The sequence below is a fragment of the Enhydra lutris genome, unplaced genomic scaffold, assembly GCF_002288905.1.
Source record: "Enhydra lutris kenyoni isolate GAN:26980312 unplaced genomic scaffold, ASM228890v2 scaffoldscaffold71, whole genome shotgun sequence".
Lineage (NCBI taxonomy): Eukaryota > Metazoa > Chordata > Mammalia > Carnivora > Mustelidae > Enhydra > Enhydra lutris.
Window position 1 is genome coordinate 6,394,672 of NW_019154155.1, and position 19,339 is coordinate 6,414,010.

General features: G+C 37.9%; 1 protein-coding gene across 3 annotated transcripts in view; it reads left to right on the plus strand.

Annotated features, from left to right (window-relative positions):
* LOC111159906 (zinc finger MYM-type containing 5) overlaps positions 1 to 17,720 on the plus strand; it is a 36,453-nt gene extending 18,733 nt beyond the window's left edge. For all 3 annotated transcript variants that reach the window (XM_022522582.1, XM_022522583.1, XM_022522585.1), the window contains 4 exons: positions 3,775 to 4,060; positions 4,622 to 4,781; positions 5,760 to 5,960; positions 16,276 to 17,720. In XM_022522582.1, the coding sequence (XP_022378290.1) occupies positions 3,775 to 4,060; positions 4,622 to 4,781; positions 5,760 to 5,960; positions 16,276 to 17,034 (1,406 nt within the window). In that variant the 3' untranslated portion in view covers positions 17,035 to 17,720. The remainder of the gene's footprint in view (positions 1 to 3,774; positions 4,061 to 4,621; positions 4,782 to 5,759; positions 5,961 to 16,275) is intronic.
* Positions 17,721 to 19,339: the final 1,619 nt, after the last annotated feature.

Genomic DNA, 19,339 nt, shown 5'->3' on the forward strand with positions numbered 1-19,339 from the left:
TTTTTTTTAAGAGAGAGATCACAAGTAGGCAGAGAGGCAGGCAGAGATAGAGAGGAAGGGAAGCAGGCTCCCCACTGAGCAGAGAGCCCGATGCGGGGCCTGATCCCAGGACCCTGGGATCATGACCCGAGCCGAAGGCAGAGGCCTTAACCCACTGAGCCACCCAGGTGCCCCGAAATGCTGAAATATTTTTAAGCAGAAGAGTTTAGATGCGAGAACAAATGAGTAACGTCTAAAAGTCAGTAGGGTATCTAGTATTTATTAAGCTTTGGATAAATCATGTAACTTCTAGGACTCAATTTTCCTTGTATATAACCAGGATTTGGACTAAGTAACCTACTAGGGCCCTTCTCCTCTTAAAACATTCTTAGGATAGGACATGGAAGAATTTGATTAAAAGGTTAAGTTTAAGCTGGAGATACAAATACCAAAAATAAAATGAAATTTAAAAATTGATGAAATAAGAAAATTTGAAATTTGGAGAAATAAAACAGTTGTGCTATTAACAAAGGAAACATTTTATTTATGTAGCCACCAAAGCTACTGTGAAAAAGAAATTTCAGAATCTTGGGGTACCTGGCTGGCTTAGTTTGAAGGGCATTTGACTCTTAATCTCAGGGTTGTGAATTCAAACCCCATGTTAGATGTAGATATTTAAAAATAAAATATTAAAAAAAAATTTCAGGGGGCTCTTGGGTGGCTCAGTTGTTAAACGTCTGCCTTCGACTAAGGTCATGATCCCCGAGTTTTGTGATCAAGCCCCGCATTAGGCTCCCTGCTCAGCGGGAAGCCTGCTTCTCCCTCTCCCACTCCTTCTGCTTGTGTTCCCTCTCTCTCTGTGTCTTCTATCAAATAAATAAAGTCTTAAAAATTTTTTTTCAGAATCTAATTATTGTCCTAAGCAGCTGTCTCAAATTCCATAATTATATATATATGTATAAATATGCTACCTTTATGGATATGTCCACAAAATTTAAAAGCCCAGTATTCTTTGCTCGGAGTTTTTCCTCTCGTATTTTTAAAAGATTTGTTTGTTTTTATATTTTTAATATATTTTTAAAGATTATTTATTTATTTGACAGCACAACGGGGGAAGTGACAGGCATAAGGAGAGGGAGAAGCAGGCTTTCTGTTGAGTGGGGAACCCTCTGTGGGGCTTGATCCCAGGACCCTGGGATCATGACCTGAGCTGAAGGCAGCCACTTAACTGATGAGCCACCCAGGAGCACCTATTTATTTATTTTTAGAGAGAGAGGATGTGAACATGGGAGGGGCAGAGAGATTTTTTTTTTTTTTCTTTAAGATTTTATTTATTTGAGAGAATGGGACAGAAAGAGAGCAAGAGTAGGGGGAGGGGCAGAGGGAGAAGCAGACTCCCTGCTGAGAAGGATCATGACCTGAGCCAGGGCAGCTAGTTAACCATCTGAGTCACCCAGGCACCCCTATTTCTCCCATTTTAATGCTAATGACAAATCTTGTAATTGTTGCTATTTTTTATTCCTGTTATTTTTTCAATCTAGTGTGGCATCTGGATGATATATAAAAAAGTAGTCCCAGAGTGCAGCCTATGTTTGTTCTATAGATGAATCTGTAATTTTATTTTCTTTAGAGTGGTTCAGAAGTAGGAAAATTTATCAGTAATGAAACTTAGCCCTAGGTGATTAAAAAAACTTTATTATACTACATTCCATATTTGCCAGCTTGTCATTCTGTAGAATGAAAGAATTGTATTTGTTATCTGTTTTATTTTTGCTTGTAAGATGGCGGTATCTTGGGCGCCTGGGTGGCTCATTCGGTTAAGCATCTGCCTTTGGGGGGGCGCCTGGGTGGCTCAGTGGATTAAAGCCTCTGCCTTCGGCTCAGGTCATGATCCCAGGGTTGTGGGATGGAGCCCTAATCAGGCTCTCTGCTCAGCAGGGGTCCTGCTTCCTCCTTTCTCTCTGCCTGCCTCTTGGCCTACTTGTGATCTCTGTCTGTCAAATAAATATAAGTAAAATCTTTTAAAAAAAAAAAAAAGGTATCTGCCTTTGGCTCAGGTCATGATCCCAGGGTCCTGAGATCAAGTCCTGCATCAGGCTCTCTGCTCAGCGGGGAGTCTGCTCCCTCTGTCCCCCCACTACCCCCTCCACCACTGGTGCATGCATGCACTCCCTCTCTTGTCTCTCTCTTGTAAAAATAAATAAATCTTTTTTAAAAAATAAAGGTATCTTGAAATAGGACAAAGAAAATTAGAAGCAGTAGGTAGGAATTTAGGAATGAAAATATAGTTCTCAGTATCAATACTGTGAGAGGCCTTTGGGGGCAATAGATCTCTCACTAATGACAAAAGCTTTTTTTTTTTTTTTTTTTTTAAGATTTATTTTTTATTTTAGAGAGAGAGTGCCTGATGGAGGGTGGGTGGGGGCTGGAGGAGAGGAAGAGGCTGAGAACTTCCAAGCAAAGTCCCATCAGAGCTCAGAGCCTGACCTGGGGCTAGATCCTACCATGAGATCACGACCTGAGCTGAAATCAAGAGTTGGATGCTCAACCAACTGAACCACCGAGGCCCTCCTACAAAAACTGTTTTTGAAGATAGTGATAGAATAATTCAGTACTTTGGGGCCTCAAAGCTTCACCATCATGCAGGAGTTAGAAATGGAGAACTTTACACCCCTCCCTAGACCTGTTGATTTTGAATGAATGGATTTATATTTATGTAGATGTGTGTGTATGAATGTACATGTATATACGTGTGTGTATAAATGCATATTATATATATAATTTTATTTCTGAGTAATCTCTACATCCATCATGGGGCTCAAGTTCACAAACCCGAGATCAAAAGTCACATGCTTTACCAACTGAGACAGTCAGGCAACCCTAGAATCTCTGTTTAAAAAAGATTCCTGAGTGATCTCATGCATGTTAAAGTTTGAGAAACACTGTTACCTTTACATAATACTGTACCATTTTGAAGCTAAGAATAATATATGATGGAGGAGTCCCTGTCGTGAAGTTAGGAAAACTGAGACTTCCCAGATTAACCTATCACCTGTATTAATGATTATGGAATAATATTTAGAAGGCTGAGAAGGAATTGTAGAAATAGTTGCTTTAAAAAGTGTTTGGAGTGGGGAGTGCCTGGATGGCTTAGTTGGTTAAACATGTGCCTTCAGCTTAGGTAATGATCCTGTGGTCCTGGAGTTGAGCCCTGCATCAGGCTCCCTGCTCATCAGGAAGCCTGCTTTTCCCTCTCCCACTCCCCCTGCCTGTGTTCCCTCTCCTGTTGTGTCTCTGTTAAATAAATAAAATATTTTTAAAAAAAAAGAGAGAGAGAGATGTATTTTGAACTTGGGGTCTCTGACTTAAGTGATGATTACCGCATTACTTGATTCAAAAGTCAACACATACTACATTTTCACAATAGAGTATCGTTCGTTGTGAATACAAAGTGGAGGGGTACCTCCGTGGCTCAGACAGTTAAGCATCCAACTCTTGATTTTGGCTCAGGTCATGATGTCAGGATCATGAGATCGAGTGTCCCACATCCATCCCCACCCCCATCAGGCTCCTCACTGGGCTTGGAGCCTGCTTAAGATTCTCCTTCACCAAAAAAAAACCAAAGTGAAGCATTCCCCTGGGATTGTGCGCAACAGTGCTGCCTGGCTTTAACCACTTGTTTATAGGGCTTTGTCATTATTCTGTTAAACTTAAGCAAAATGAAAATTTAACATATTTTTCTGATGTGAATTTTGACTTGTTTCATGACTTTTTCTTGTGTGTTTTGTTTTTAAGATTCTTGGATCTCCCAGTCAGCATCATTTCCTCGTAATCAGAAACACCCAGGTGTGGATTCTTTAGCACCAGTGGCCTCCCTTCCTAAACAGATTTTCCAGTCTTCAGTCCAACAGCAACTTACAAAACCAGCTAAAATCACTTGTGCACACTGCAGAAAACCTTTACAGAAGGGACAGACAGCTTATCAACGAAAAGGATCAGTTCACCTCTTTTGTTCTACCACCTGCCTTTCTTCTTTCTCTCATAAGCGCACTCCAAAGAAACGCAATGTTATAAGTAAAAAGTAAGCTGTACTTTTCAACATGGCTTCATATAGTTGAATTCTGGCAGTATAGATGTATGTTGAATGTAATTGGAGAGCTGCACAGATTCATGGATACAGTTGTTGCAAAGGTATCTTCAGGTTTTTTGAGCTTGAGTTATCCTAAGGTGTATCAGAGCTATGGGTTCATTTGTACTGTCCTTATTCTTGGCAGGAAATGGAATGTAGATATAGAAATAAATTGACCCTCTCCCTGCCACTGTCTTTGCTTCATCCCTTCCCCATCTTTTACCTTAGTTCTACCAAGTTGTTGCCACCCTTTTTGAATGCTTCAAAAAGTCATAATAACCTGTGATAAGGTTCTTTGTTACAAAATGTTTTTACCTCCAAATCATTTCTTGCCATATTAATTAGGAACGCTTGACAATGAAACCAAAAAAGTAGGTTTTGTTAGATACAAAAATTATAGTTGATTCCTAGGATTAAATCATGAAAAAAACAAAAAATGTTGGTTATTGTTCATATATTTGACTTTTATTAAAGTGCAGTATTCTTAGGTTATGTCTGTATCTTTGGTTTCAGAGATGTACCTACAAAAAAGGCTACTACTGTTCCTCAAGTTGAGTCAAGAGACTCCTCCCAAGAATTTTGTAGTACGTCTTTGCCTCCCTATGAAGACAACCAGAATCTTAGAAAAAGAATTAATAAATCAAGATGTATAATCTGTAGTAAACTAACAGAGGTCTGGATTTTTATATCTTATTTCAGTTATTATCTAGGTTAACAGGGATAATTTTAACTTTTCAGTGTTATTATATGCTCTGTCATCTACTAATAATGCCCTGGATGTTAAGGGGAAGGATAAGGATATGTTAGAACTAACTCTCTTAGGAACAGATACCCCATTTGCATGCTATGGAAAGTACACTGCTGTTTCCATGAAGTTGAATATGCTCCCAAACAAAGCAATAGTTCTGTGGTGAATTTTGTTCTTACTAGTCACTCTAAATAAAAGTATAGGTTCAGGATGTGAAAGATGCAACCAATCCTGGTACAAGAACATGTAGAAGAAGTGGAGTGTAGGTGTGTTGATACCCTCACATTTCTTAAGTGGTATTGCCATCTTTCCAGTTGCTGAAAGAAGAAACATTCATACAGGCTGTCTTCACTTAACACAGTCCTTGGTGACTGAATTTGGTGTTTCCCAGAGCCTTGCAAATTGAGGACATGATTTTTTCTTAGTTACCACAGAACTGAGCAAAGCAAGAACCACCTTACTTGTGTATATACAGATACCATCCTGAATATGGTAATATTATTTCTTTAGCCCCTCTCATAAATTTTCTAGGGCAATGAAGTTTAATACCAGAAATCATATCAAAGTCTTCTAAGCCAGTTCATTTCTTCCAGTTCTTAAGTGTCTCTGAGAAGTTATTACTGATTTTATAGGGTTTTTTTGTTCTATGAATCTTTTTCTTTTGTAAAATCAGTTTTACAAAGAAATCAGAGATAAAAATGGAAGAATGATAAAATGTGCTTTTTAGTCTTTTCCCTGAATATTTCTTCCACTGAGAAATTACTAGAGGTTGGTTTTTTTGTTTTGGGTTTTATTTGGAGTGGTGGCGGGGGTGGGGGGGGAGTTGTATTGTTGTCTCTTTGCTTACTGTGTTACTGTGTTAATCTGACTCATTTATTTAATAAATTCTGGCTTTTCTTTTAGATTCGCCATGAAGTCAGCGTTAATAATCTAATACATAAACTGTGCAGTAACCAGTGCTTTAATAAGTACAGGTTAGCCAATGGTCTGATAATGAATTGCTGTGAACAGTGTGGAGAGTACTTGCCCAGTAAAAGTGCTGGAATCATTGAAGGTCAGCAGACAAGATTTTGCTGTCAAGGTTGTGTCAGTGAATATAAACAGGTAATTCTTTTCAGTGCATTTTAAATGATCAAGTATACAATAGCTTCTTCCTCTTAGCTTACATTAACCAAATTTATCTTAGAATCTCATTTAGTTCCATTTTTGTCAATCTGTCATTCAGCTCCCATCTCAAATGAGTTTTGAAATCTATTGGTTATTCTAAGCTAGTTTTCCTTCTCTTCTTAGAGAATAGGTATTAACTTTTCTTCTTTCTCTCTCTCTCTTTCTTTCTTTCTTTTTTTTGGGGGGCGGTATTAACTTTTCTTAAATGTTTGGTAGAATTCACTTATGAAGCCAGTCCTGGACTTTGGTTGAGAGTTTTTTGAATATTGATTGAGTTTTGGAAGATTATATTTTTCTAGGAATTTACCCATTTCTTCTAGGTTGTCTGTATGTTGGCATATAATTTTTTGTAATATCCTCTTAAAATCTTTTGTGTTTCTATAGTGTCATTATTCTCCATTTCTGATTTTTTTTTTAAGATTTTATTTATTTATTTGACAGAGAGAGCTCACAAGTAGACGGAGAGGCAGGCAGAGAGAGAGAGGGAAGCAGGCTCCCTGCTGAGCAGAGAGCCCGATGCGGGACTCGATCCCAGGACCTTGAGATCATGACCTGAGCCGAAGGCAGCGGCTTAACCCACTGAGCCACCCAGGCGCCCCTCCATTTCTGATTTTATTTGAGTTTTCTTTTTTTCTTGATGAGTGGCTAATGCTTTATCAGTTATTCTATTTTATCTTTTCAAGTGGTCTTTTCTATTGTGTTTTGAATTTCTGAATTTATTTTTACTCTTATTTTCTTCGTTTTACTGGCTTTGAACTTCCTTTGTTCTTTTTTCTAGCTCTGAAGTTTATGGTAGATTGTTCAAGATTTGTTTTGCTTTTTTAAAGTAGGCCTGTGTTGCTATAAACTTTCTTCTTCCCTAAGATTTTGGACCATCTTCATTTATCATTTTCATTTATCTCCATATTATTTTTATTTTCTCTTCATATCTTCATTGACCCATTCATTGATTGTTTAGTAGAATGTTTTTTAGCCTCCATCTGTTTGTTTTTTTCCCATTTTTTTCTTATAATTGACTTGTAGTTTCATACTCTTGTTCTCAGGAAAGATGCTTGATATGATTTCAGTCTTAACTTTATTGAGACTTATTTTGTGGCCTAACATGTGATCTGTCCAAGCGAGTGTTTTCTTGTGTTCTTAAAAACAATGTATTCTGCTGATTTGGGATGGAATGTTCTGTATATGCCTGTTTCATCCATCCAGTCTAATGTGTTTTTCAAAGCCATAGTTTTCTTGTTGATTTGTAGTCTAGATGATTTATCCATTGATGCAAGTGAGGTGTTAACATCCCTTCTATTACTATCAATTTCTCTCTTATTTCTGTTAACACTTATTTTATGTATTTATGTATCTTGTGTTTGGTGCATAGATACTTAAAATTGTATGTCCTTTCTTGCTGTCTTCCCTTATGGTTTGATGGATTTCTTTAATGTTATGCTTGAATTCCTTTCTCTTTATTTTTTGTGTATGACAAGTTTTGATTTGTGGTTACCATTCAGTTCATATTTAACATCTTACATAGCAGTCTTAGTATAGCAGTCTCTGTTAAGTTGATGGTTGCATTATTTCAAACACATTCTGAAGGCACTACATTTTTACTTCCTTTCCACATTTTATGTATATGATGTCATATTTTACTTACATCCTTTTATTTTGCATATTCCTGAACTAATTTTTGTAGATGGCAATAGATTTTACTACTCCATACTGACTTTATAAGTGATTAATCTACTACCTTTACTGTATATTAGCTTATACCTGTGAATTTTTTTCCTTTCGTAATTTTCTGTGACTTATGACCTTTTCTTTCCAGTTAAAGAATTCCCTTTAACATTTCTTGTGGGGCTCCTGGGTGGATTAGTCAGTTAAGTGTCTGACTCTTGGTTTTGGTTCAGGTTGTGATCTCAGGGTCTTGGGATTGAGTTCTCCTTCGGGCTTCATGCCCAACCAAGAGTCCGCTTCCCCTCTCTCTCCCTCTCCCCCTGCACTCCCCGACATATATTCTCTAAAGTAAATAAATCTTGGGGTGCCTGGGTGGCTCAGTGGGTTAAAGCCTCTGCCTTCGGCTTAGGTCATGATCCCAGGGTTCAAGGATTGAGTCCTGCATCGGGCTCTCTGCTCAGCAGGGAGCCTGCTTCTTCCTCTCTCTTGTCTCTCTGCCTACTTGTGATCTCTGTCTGTCAAATAAATAAATAAAATCTTAAAAAAAAAAAAAAGTAAATAAATCTTTAAAAGAACGAATTCCTGGAGTGCTTGGGTCGCTCTAGCACTTAAGCTTTTACCTTCGGCTTAGGTCATCATCCCAGGGTCCTGGGATGGAGCCCCGTGGGGAGTCTGCTTCTCCCTCTCCCTCTGCCCCTACTCTCCACTCTTATGCTTTCTCTCTCTCCCAAAGAAATAAATAAAATCTTCATTAAAAAATTCCCTTTAACATTTCTTATAAGACTGGTTTAGTGGTGATGAACTCTAACTATTGTATGTCTGGGAAACTCTCCTATTCTGAATGATGATCTTGTTGGGTAAAGTATTCTTGGTCATAGGTTTCTTCTTTCAGCACTTTGAATATATCATACCACTTTCTTTTGGTCTGCAAAGTTTCTGATGGAAAATCAGCTGATAGCCTTAAGTTTCCCTTTTCTGTAACTATTTTCTTTTCTTTAAAAATTCTGTATTTATTATTACTTTTTGCCATTTTCATTATTATGTGTCTTGGCATGGACCTTCTCGGGTTCATCTTGGTAGGGGGTCTCTGTGCTTCCTAAACCTTTTTACTTCCCCAGATTAGGGAGGTTTTCAGCTATTTTTATTGAAATAAGTTTCTTTCTGGCATCCTTACACTGCAAATGTTGTTATGCTTAATGATGTTGCTAACCTTTTCCTGTTTTTTTTTTTCTTTTTTTCTTTCTGCTGTTTAGCTTGAATGATTGCCAGTACTCTTTCAGATTGCTGCTCTGTTCTTTTGCTTCTTCTAATCTATTTCAGTTACTGAATTCTTAAAGCTCTGACTGATTCTTTTTTGTATTTTCTGTCCCTTTGTTGAAGTTCTTACTGAGTTCATCTACTCTTTTCTCAAGTCCAGTGAGTATCTTTATGAGCATTACTTTGACTTCTTTGTCAGGCATATTGCTTATCTCCATTTCATTTAGCTTTTTTATTGTAATTTTGTCCTCTTCTTTCATTTGGGCCACATTCCTCTGTCTCATTTTATCTAATTTTCTGTGTTTGTTTCTTCATATTAAGAAGGTCAGCTACATATCCTCGTCTTGAAAATGGTGGCGTTATGTAGAAGTCCTGTGGTGCCCTATAACAATTTCTCCTAGTCACCAGAACCAAATGCTCCAGGGTGTCCCTTGTGTGGGCTGTGTGTACCCTCCTGTTGTAACTGAGCCACAGTTGCCTTCAGTCCAACCACCTATAGTGACCCACTTTGTTTGCTGTGGGTGCACTGGGCAGGGTTTGCTCTGGGTGCTCTTGAGGAACCTGTCATGGCTGCTGCAGGCAGCTGTTTTGGTCTCATTGATGGGTGGGGCAGCCATCAGCCTAGCAGTCTGCAGTTTCCCTTTCTGTCACAGCTATAAGTGCATCAAAGGGCAGGTCTTGCTCCCTGTGCTGCCACCTAAGATTCCCAGCTACAAGAATTGTAGGCATGGTGGGTGGGCTTATTTCCCCCCACTTTCCTAGGGTGGGAATCACTTTAGAGTGGTGTCAGTCCCAGCTGAGGCTGCCTGGTTGGATGGGGCAGGGCACACAGTGCTAGCAAGATAGATGGAGAGTATTTGTGTTGGCTCTTGCAAATGACCAGTTATCTAAGCCAGGGGTAGGAGGGAATGGTACCCACCAGCACTTTTCTTAGAGTAATCTGTAGATCCTGCCCCTCTGGCACACCTTCTCAGACAAGTCAGTAAATCTTGATGTGTACCTCAGATGCCTTTCAAACTGTTACTTCTCTTCTATGTCTCAGGTCATTATTTAGTATGCTGCCTCTTTAAGGGTGAGGACTTAGTTTCCTATCACCCTCCAGCTGTCCTGGAGTTAAGCCCACTGATTTTTTTTTTTTTTTTTTAAAGGTTTTATTTATTTATTTGTCAGAGACAGAGGGAGAGAGAGTGAGCGAGCACAGGCAGACCGAGAGGCAGGCAAAGGCAGAGGGAGAAGCAGGCTCCCTGCCGAGCAAGGAGCCTGGTGTGGGACTTGATCCCAGGACGCTGGGATCATGACCTGAGCCGAAGGCAGCCGCTTAACCAACTGAGCCACCCAGGCGTCCCGAGCCCACTGATTTTTTAAAGCTTTCAGAGTTAAGCCGCACTGCCTTTTTTTTTTTTTTTTTTTTTTCTTTTAAGGCAGAAGCATTACTTTTTTTCAAGCAGAGGTGAGCCAGACACGACATGGTAGGAATATAGGGGGTCAGAGTCAGGATATAGGAGCACACCCTCACTCTGTGGCCAAACATCCCAAGAGGGTGCAGAGTGGGGGATAGGGTTAATGAGCCCTAGAACAAAGATCAACACAGCCCCCTCCCCTGGGAGGAGCCTCTCCCTACTCCTATAGGGGGAGAGGGTGGGGTGCAAGGAAAGGGGCCTGTTCCTATAGTGGTTCATATAAGCGCCACTGATTTTTAAAGCTTCTGGAGTTAACCCCTGCTGGTTTTCAAAGCTATACATTACAGCAACTCATCTTCCCAGTGCAGATCCCCAGTGCCAAGGGTCCTCTGTGTGGGGTCTAAGCCTTTCTTCTCCACATTTATGAGGTCCCTTCTAGTTGTAGTTAGTTACACCAGGTATTTGGTTCCCAAGTACATCTCTTTTCAATGTGGGCTTCTATGATTAGCCATGGAAGATGTGTTCTGTCAGTCTTTAGGTCATTTCCAGTTAGTTCTGTTGGGTATAGCTGTTCCCTTGTTGCACCCATGGAACAAGGTGAGCTCAAAACCCTCCTACTCTGCTATCTTCCATCAATTGGTACCATATAATTTTAATGGGAAAAGTAAGATCTTTTTAACAAGGTTGGATGTATTTTTGGTTATTTGGAAATAAATGAGCTTTGACCCCATTTTTTTTCCCATACAAAAAAATTTATTCAAGATGGATCATAAATGCAAAATCAGGAATATTTGTAACCCCTATTTCACTGGATGAGGATATTAATGGTTAGTTTAAGGGAAAAGTAACCCTGAAGTGTGCTAGACTTATTATAGAAGAAACAATAGGTGTCATAGTTAACTTTTAAGTTTTTAAAGAAAGACTTCTATATGTAAGCTTTATTATTTTCTTTATATATACCGCACCTCATTTTTAGTAAAGCTTTTGGATGTAGCTTATAGAAGAGAACAATGAACTGTTTAAAATAGGCAAAAATGGGGTGCCTGGGTGGCTCAGATGGTTAAACGTCTGCTTTCAGCCCAGGTCATAGTCCCGGGATCCTGGGATCAAGTCCTGCATTGGGCTCCCTGCTCCTTGGGGAACCTGCTTCTCCCTCTCTCTCTCTCTGTCATGAATGAATAAAAATCTTTAAAAACAAAATAGGCAAAAATGATTTAGCATAGATATTATCTTTTCAGAAGAGTACATGGCAGGGTACCTTGGTGGCTCCGTGGGTTAAAGCCTCTGCCTTCGGCTTCAGTCATGATCCCAGGGTTCTGGGATCCAGCCCCACATAGGGCTTTCTGCTCAGCGGGGAGCCTGCTTCCCACCCTCTCTCTGCCTACCTCTCTGCCTACTTGTGATCTCTCTCAAATAAATAAAGTTTTTAAAAGAAAAACAACAAAGGAGTGCATGGCAAAAGTACGGTGAACTAATTTGGTAGCGAACCAGTATTTTTATAAGGTCTTAATATTTTTTACAAGTATTTTTTTAATGGATGATTTACTTATATCTGCTTACACCATGACTTTTTGTTAAAGGCAATGAGCTCATAAACTTTACACACATGTAATGCATATCATCTGAAGAGCATGAAGCTTGCACATAGATGACCCACTTTTTACTCCTAAATGAAAACCAAAGGAAGTAAGAACAAGAAAATACACATAGTCAAAATAGGCAGCAGTTATATATCCAGACTTTCTTGAATTACTTTATTGTCTGCCACTCTCATCCTCAAGAGAAAGTCTCTCCATTCTGCTACATATATCTCAGTGATGCAAAATACCTCATAAGCAGTTGGCAAATACAAGAATATTTCCATAAAATATAGATATTTTATAAATGATGTACCTACCCACCACCGCCACCACCACATTAATGGTTAGTGACAGGCCTTTTCACAATAAAAAGTCTTAGTAATAGAAGAAGACTGTAAGGAAAAACTGAAATCTTGCAGTTAGTGGTTTATCTGAGAATAACATACACAGTTATAAATGTAAAGATTGAATCTTGATTTTACCCAATGGCCTAACCAGGGGTCATTTTTTTTCCCCTAAGGACATTTGGCAACATCTAAATATTTTTCATTATATAGTTGGCATTCACTGGGAGGGGGTTAGGGATGCTGCTAAACATCCTGCAATGCACAGGACAGGCCCTCACAATAAAGAATTTTCTGGCTCTAGATGTCAATAGCAAGACAGTTAAGAAATCCTACAACCAGAGGATAAATAGGTGGCTGGATGGTACACGTGGTAAATACACTGAGAAGGAGGAAAACTAAATTTCTATCTTCCTCATTGAAAAGCCAATTTGTGATGCCTGAAATTGGGAGGAAAAGCCAGTAAATAGTGATAAAACATATTACTTTGAGATTTGGACATAAACACCAAGTGAATCAACTAATAGTGGTAAAAGTTATTAACTTCTGGGAAAGCAGAAATGGGTAAAGGTGGAAGGGGAGTGCTGTTCAATTAACCAGATATAGCTAGTTGTTGATTTATATTAAATGTATATTCAATTTTGATTGAATAAAACTTTTACAATATGTTAAAGATACTGAAGTTCAGAGAAAGTATCTTATAACCCAAGTAAGATTTGACCTCAGTCCAAAACCTTAGTTTGCTCTATTGCATCTGACATGAATATTTAACTATACATGTGCCTTATTGCCCTTAATAAGTGGTAGGTTCCCTGAAGCCAGGATCTATATCTCATTCAATTTAGTAGTTTTCAGAATTAGTAGCCTTATATGTGGGGTGACTTAACCACCTATCTGGGACACTTCTGAGAGTGAAAAGAGTTTCTGTCAATAAATACAGTGCTCTTCATCTTGGTACCTTTCTTTTTTTTTTTTTTTTTTTTTTTTAAAGATTTTATTTATTTATTTGACAGAGAGAGATCACAAGTAGAGAGGCAGGCAGAGAGAGAGAGAGAGAGAGAGAGAGAGAGAGAGAGAGAGAAGCAGGCTCCCTGCTGAGCAGAGAGCCCGATGCGGGACTCGATCCCAGGACCCTGAGATCATGACCTGAGCCGAAGGCAGCGGCTTAACCCACTGAGCCACCCAGGCGCCCCATCTTGGTACCTTTCTTTCCAGTGTTTTAGTTAAACTGGTGCCTGCTCACCTGTTTTTACTTAGCCTCAGTTTTCATTCAGGTCATCAGTAAAAATTTTGGTTGTGAGAGATGTAGTATTGCACTAGGGTATTTTTGAACTTCATTTTCAGAGACTTTCAGTTGAATGTCCCCAGAAAGATGCCTGAAGACACAAATAGGAAAAGATATAACCAATTTAATCTTGGAACCTAGAATAAGCAGAAAACCCATGAGCGTTTAGATGAGCCACCTTTGTCTTCTTATTATCAGTTCTTGATATTAAACCATATTCAGTAATTATCAAATGATCACAGGTATCATTGTTAGCGTTCATGCCAATAATAATAGCTAACATAATTTTACTGTGGTGCCAGATACAGTTTTACATGTATTTTTGCATTTGATCATCTAAACAGTCTCCCTAGTTAGGTACAGTTGATATCTTCATTTTATTGCCAAAGAAACTGAACCTTCATTGGTCAAGTAACTTGCCCAAGGTCAGACAGTTGGGACATGGCCCATCCATTGAGAATTATGGCTATAACAAGTTGAATATCTGTTCATTACTGGGAAACTCAGGAAGGAGAAACAAGACTAAGTAAGCTTGGGTTTGGTTATATAAAAGATAACGCTAACTATAGTAATTGGCCTTCTTTTGGCCTTTTTATATGCCTTTTCAATACAGTTTCATCCAATCCCATAATTTAATGATAGATTTTGGTAACTTCGAAAATATATCTGTAGATGGTATTTCCTTTTTTTCCATTTGTGTGTAGATCTTTTTTCAATTTTAGACTAATATATCCATCTGTAATCTCCATTTGAATGTTCCACAAATACCTCAAATTCCTTGTCTAAAACTGAAACTCCAGACCTGTTTTTGCTCTGTTTCCTCTATCAGTAAATGATCCCACCATTCAATCAGATGCCTAGGCAGAAACTTAGGGTCATTCTTACTCCTTCCTCTTCCTTAGCCTCCGGAGCCACTCAGTTACCAATAATCCAGGTATCTCTCAACTGTATCCTGACTCTACTCCTACAGCCCTAGATGTATAGCTACCATCATCTCTTGCCAGAATTAAACTACCATAGCTTCTGATTGTCTCTGTATCCTTGGTCTTCTTTACAGTTAGAAATCCATAATATGGGCATCTGGGTGGCTCAGTCCATTAAGCGTCTGCCTTCGGCTTGGGTCATGATCCCAGGGTCCTGGGATTGAGCCCCACACTGGGCTCCTTGCTCAGTGGAGGACCTGCTTCTCCGTCTCCTCCCTGATTTTGCGCGTGCGCTCTCTCTCTGTCACTATCTGTCTCTCTCAAATAAATAAGTAAAATCTTAAAAAAAAAATCCATAATGCAATCAGAGCAACCTTTCTAAGTATGAATTTGATTATGTTGCTTCTGCTTTTTTTACTTCATGCTGCCAGTGTTGCTTTCAGGGTTAAATCAAAACAAAGCTTTTAGTTGGTTTGTTTTGTTTATAGAATTTATTTATTTTAGAGGTAGGAGGGGCAGATAGAGAGAATTTAAGCACACTCTGCCCTGAGAACAAAGCCCAATACAGGACTTGATCTTACCATCCTGAGATTATGACCTGAGCCAAAATCAAGAGTTGGACATTTAACCAACTGAGTTAACCAACCAGGTACCCCAAGGTTCTTAGTTTTTTAAATAATACCAAATGCAGTGTTCAAGTTGTGCTGTATACAAAAATATTACAGCTAATAGGGTGCCATTTACATTGTATACATTTTTGTTATTTTGTTGTTGTTTTTTTTTAGATTTTATTGACTCTAAAATCAGTTATGTGTTTTTATTAAATGGAATCATACAATATGTGATACTTTGTGACTGGCTTTTACATATCATACTGTTTTCAAGGTTCATCCATGTTGTAGCATATAACTTGTTTTTAATCACCAAATAGTATTCATTGTATGGATAACACCCACATTTTGTATTTATCTATCAGTAATGGACATTTGAATTATTCCTACTTTTTGGCTATTATGATAATGTTGCTATGAGTAATTTGTACAAATCTTTGTAGACCTGCATTTTCATTCTGGTATTGGTGGGTCATATGGTAACTAATTAAGAAATTGCCAGGCTGGGCACTTGGGTGGCTCAATGGGTTAAAGCCTCTGCCTTCGGCTCAGGTCTTGATCTCAGGGTCCTGAGATCTAGCCTCTCATTGGGCTTTCCACTCAGTGGGGAGCCTGCTTCCCCCTCTCACTCTGCCTGCCTCTCTGCCTACTTGTGATATGTCTCTCTCTCTCTCAAATAAATAAATAAAATCTTTAAAAAAAAAAAAAAAGAAAAGAAATTGCCAGGCTATTTTACAAGGCACATGTACCTACATCTGCACCAGGAAGGTTTCAGTTTTTTCACATCTTTTCCAGCACTTGTCATTATATATCCTTTTATTATAGCCATCATAGTGGTTGTGAAGTGATATGTGATGGTTTCGATTTGTAGTTCTTTGATGACAGATGATTAGCTTTTCATGTGCTTATTGGGCATTTGTATATACATCAATTTTAAAGATCTTTTTATTTATTTATTTTGAGAGAGAAAGCATAAGTGGATGGGAGGGGCAAAGGGAGAAGCAGGCTCCCTTCTGGAGCCCAACCGGGGCTCGATTTTAGGACCTTGAGATCATGACGTGAGAGGAGGGCAGACGCTTAACTGATTGAGCCACCCAGGTGGCTTTCTTTCAACAAATCTAAGATAAAATTGTAATCTGTTTCTCCCTTTCAACAAATCTAAGATAAAATTGTAATCTATTTCTCCCCAGATGATGGAAACAAAATCAAAAAATTTGTCAGCATCAGAAAACAGAAAAAGGCATGCTGTTAGAGAAGAAAATGAAAGAAAATTATATGGGCCATTGAATACTGTTTTAGAAAAAAAAGAGGGAATACTGAATAAAAAGGAAAAGACTCCAGAGCTACAGGTTTTGGCAGAATATAGCACAGATACATCATTGATCAAACAGAGTGTGAATTTAACTTCTTCGGTGTTAACCATAGCTGATAAATTTCAAGAGCCACTGGAAGAGAAAAAAACAGAAGACTGCATTATATCAGTTGTACTTTCTACGGACCCAGGTACATGGCCCCGAGTTTTAAATACTAAACAACGGGACATTCTTGTTGAAAATGATCCGCCTCAAGTAAGAAATTTTAACTTTCCAAAAGACAGTACAGGGAGGAAATTTTCAGAAACTTACTACACACGAATTCTTCCAAATGGTGATAAAACCACTAGGTCCTGGTTACTTTATTCGACTTCAAAAGATTCTGTGTTTTGTTTGTATTGCAAACTTTTTGGGGAAGGGAAAAATCAACTGAAGAATGAGAATGGGTGCAAAGATTGGCAGCATTTATCACATATTCTTAGCAAACATGAGGAAAGTGAAATGCACATCAATAATAGTGTTAAGTATTCAAAATTAAAATCTGATTTGAAAAAAAATAAAACTGTGGAATCTGCAGGACATGGATTACAGTATGAGAATGAGAAAAATGATGGTGTGCTGTTGCTGTACCCATAATATACCTGGTGTGGTTCTTGACATAGTAGGGGCTTAAATTTATTCAGAAAAGATCTGTACCCTAATGATCAGTACCATTTTTGTTGGGAGGATCCTATAACTCAGCAGTTCGTTAGCAATAAGTGTAATAGCAAATAGTAAAGAATGTTTCTGTTCCAAATTCTAAAACTAATTGGATTCAATAGTAGTTAATGCAGATATGAATAAAGTCAGTTGTTATGTTTTCATTCTGTCAATTCACACCTTTTAAAATTGGCATTTGAGGGCTAACATTTAACATGTTTGGTTAATTTTCTGTTCTGATTACTTAAGGAGAAAAAGGCTTCAATTTATCAATACTAGTTTGAACAAGATACTATGTGACTGTTCTCTTCATTATTAAAGTAAAAACTTTCAGAAACAGTTTTAAAGTAGAATGGAGTCTGAAACTGCAGCTTTTTGCTATTAAACCAAATAGCTGTGATTTATTTCTTTTGGGCAAAATATTTTTTTATTATTTCAGCAAAACAGCATTATTTGTTACATTATATATTAAGGTGATTAGTCAGCATTTTATTGGTCTTAATTTATAAATGTTTTAGCTTCTATTGTATGAGAACTATAAGAATAAAGAGTGTAGACCTATTTTTATGTTAGTACAAATCTGAGAAATATTAAAAATATATTAAGTCTACCTTTAGGTATTGTGGCAATTTTTTTTCTTCTGAACGAGACTACATGCTTAAATTTGAGAAATACACTAATGAAAATTAAGGATCCCTATTTTTTTCAAAAGAACACTGTTCCCATCACTATATTTAGTAATTTTCCCTTTGTATCTGATTTTGGATATCACCTTTATCATATATTAAATTCTTACTTATACTTGGGTTTTGTCTCAAAGCTGTGGAATAAAATGGCATATGAGCAACGACTAGAGCAGAACAAGGTGCATTCTTTTTGTTGGGGTGACACTAGGAGTACTTGTAGACTCTGTGATGGCAGTGAATAAAATTAATTTTAGAATACCTAGGAAAATCATTCTCATTAATTTATAAACATTATGGTTTTTGACACTGGACCATTTCAGTCTTTCAGAGTTGGATTTGAATGAAGTTTTGGGATGTTTCCAAAAATCCAGTTTATTCTTGGAGGCCTAAGAGGATACTCTAGAGAATATAACGCAAGTTTTGAAGATCCTTTACAAATGATTAGTGGGCTCATTATTTCATTAAAACTTAACAGTTAATTGAATGACATTATATTAGACCCTTGGTATCAGTAGTTATCTGAGTAAACTAATGAAATCAACCAGTGGCTACTTAAGATAATTTGCTTAAAATGTTGAATTTATGCATTGAGAAAACAAAATTAAATCATCTCCTTTAAATTCTCTCATTTCTGGGACACCTGGGATGCCTCAGGCAGTGAAGCATCTGCCTTCAGCTTGGGTCATGATCCCAGCCAGGGTCCTGGGGGCTCCAGTCCTGCATATCATTCTCGTTGCTCAGCGGGGAACCTACTTCTCCCTCTGCCTGCTGCTCCCCCTGCTTCTGTGTACGCACCCATGCTCTCTGACAAATTAATAAAATCTTTAAAAAATTCTTTCTTCAACATACTGCATACCTATAAGGCACAGTAAACTCTTCATATTGTAATGAAGCAAATGTAAAAAATTCGAAAGATGTAGATGCTGGGTTTATCCATGTTCCCCATAAATTTCATTCAACTCTTAGGTATGTGAAATTTTTCGTTATAAAATGTTGAGGGAAAAATTAACTAAATTCAGAACATAATAAGAATATCTCTAAGGAGGGGAATAATGTTTTTTCCATCATCAGATTTTTTTAAATTATAAAATTACTATGTTGTTACTATAGAAGGGAGGAAGAAAGCAGTTAGTCTTGTTTATCATCTGCTTCCCCTGCGGAAGGACTTGTCATCAGTGATCTGGACTGTACGCAGGGTTTATTTTCATCTTTCTAATTTCATTGAGAAAAGGCATTAGGAAACATCTACTATTAATTTAATATGAGAAATTAGGAAGTACAATTCAGAATAACAGTCCTTAAGAAATGGCAGTTTATTGGTTTTCTCTTTTCACAGAGGACAAGTGAAATTCATAAATTTTTTATATGTACAAGGTACAGCTTGCTACATAGGATGTAAAAGTGAATAAGTGAAGTGAAGAGCTCAAGTTCTGTAGAAAAAAATAATGCTTTATCATTTCAGGTCATGTCACTCTTCTGATTCAAAGTTTTGAAGTTCCCTTTTGCTTTTAGTTTAAAACTCCCAACTCGGGGCTCCTGGGTGGCTCAGGGGGTTA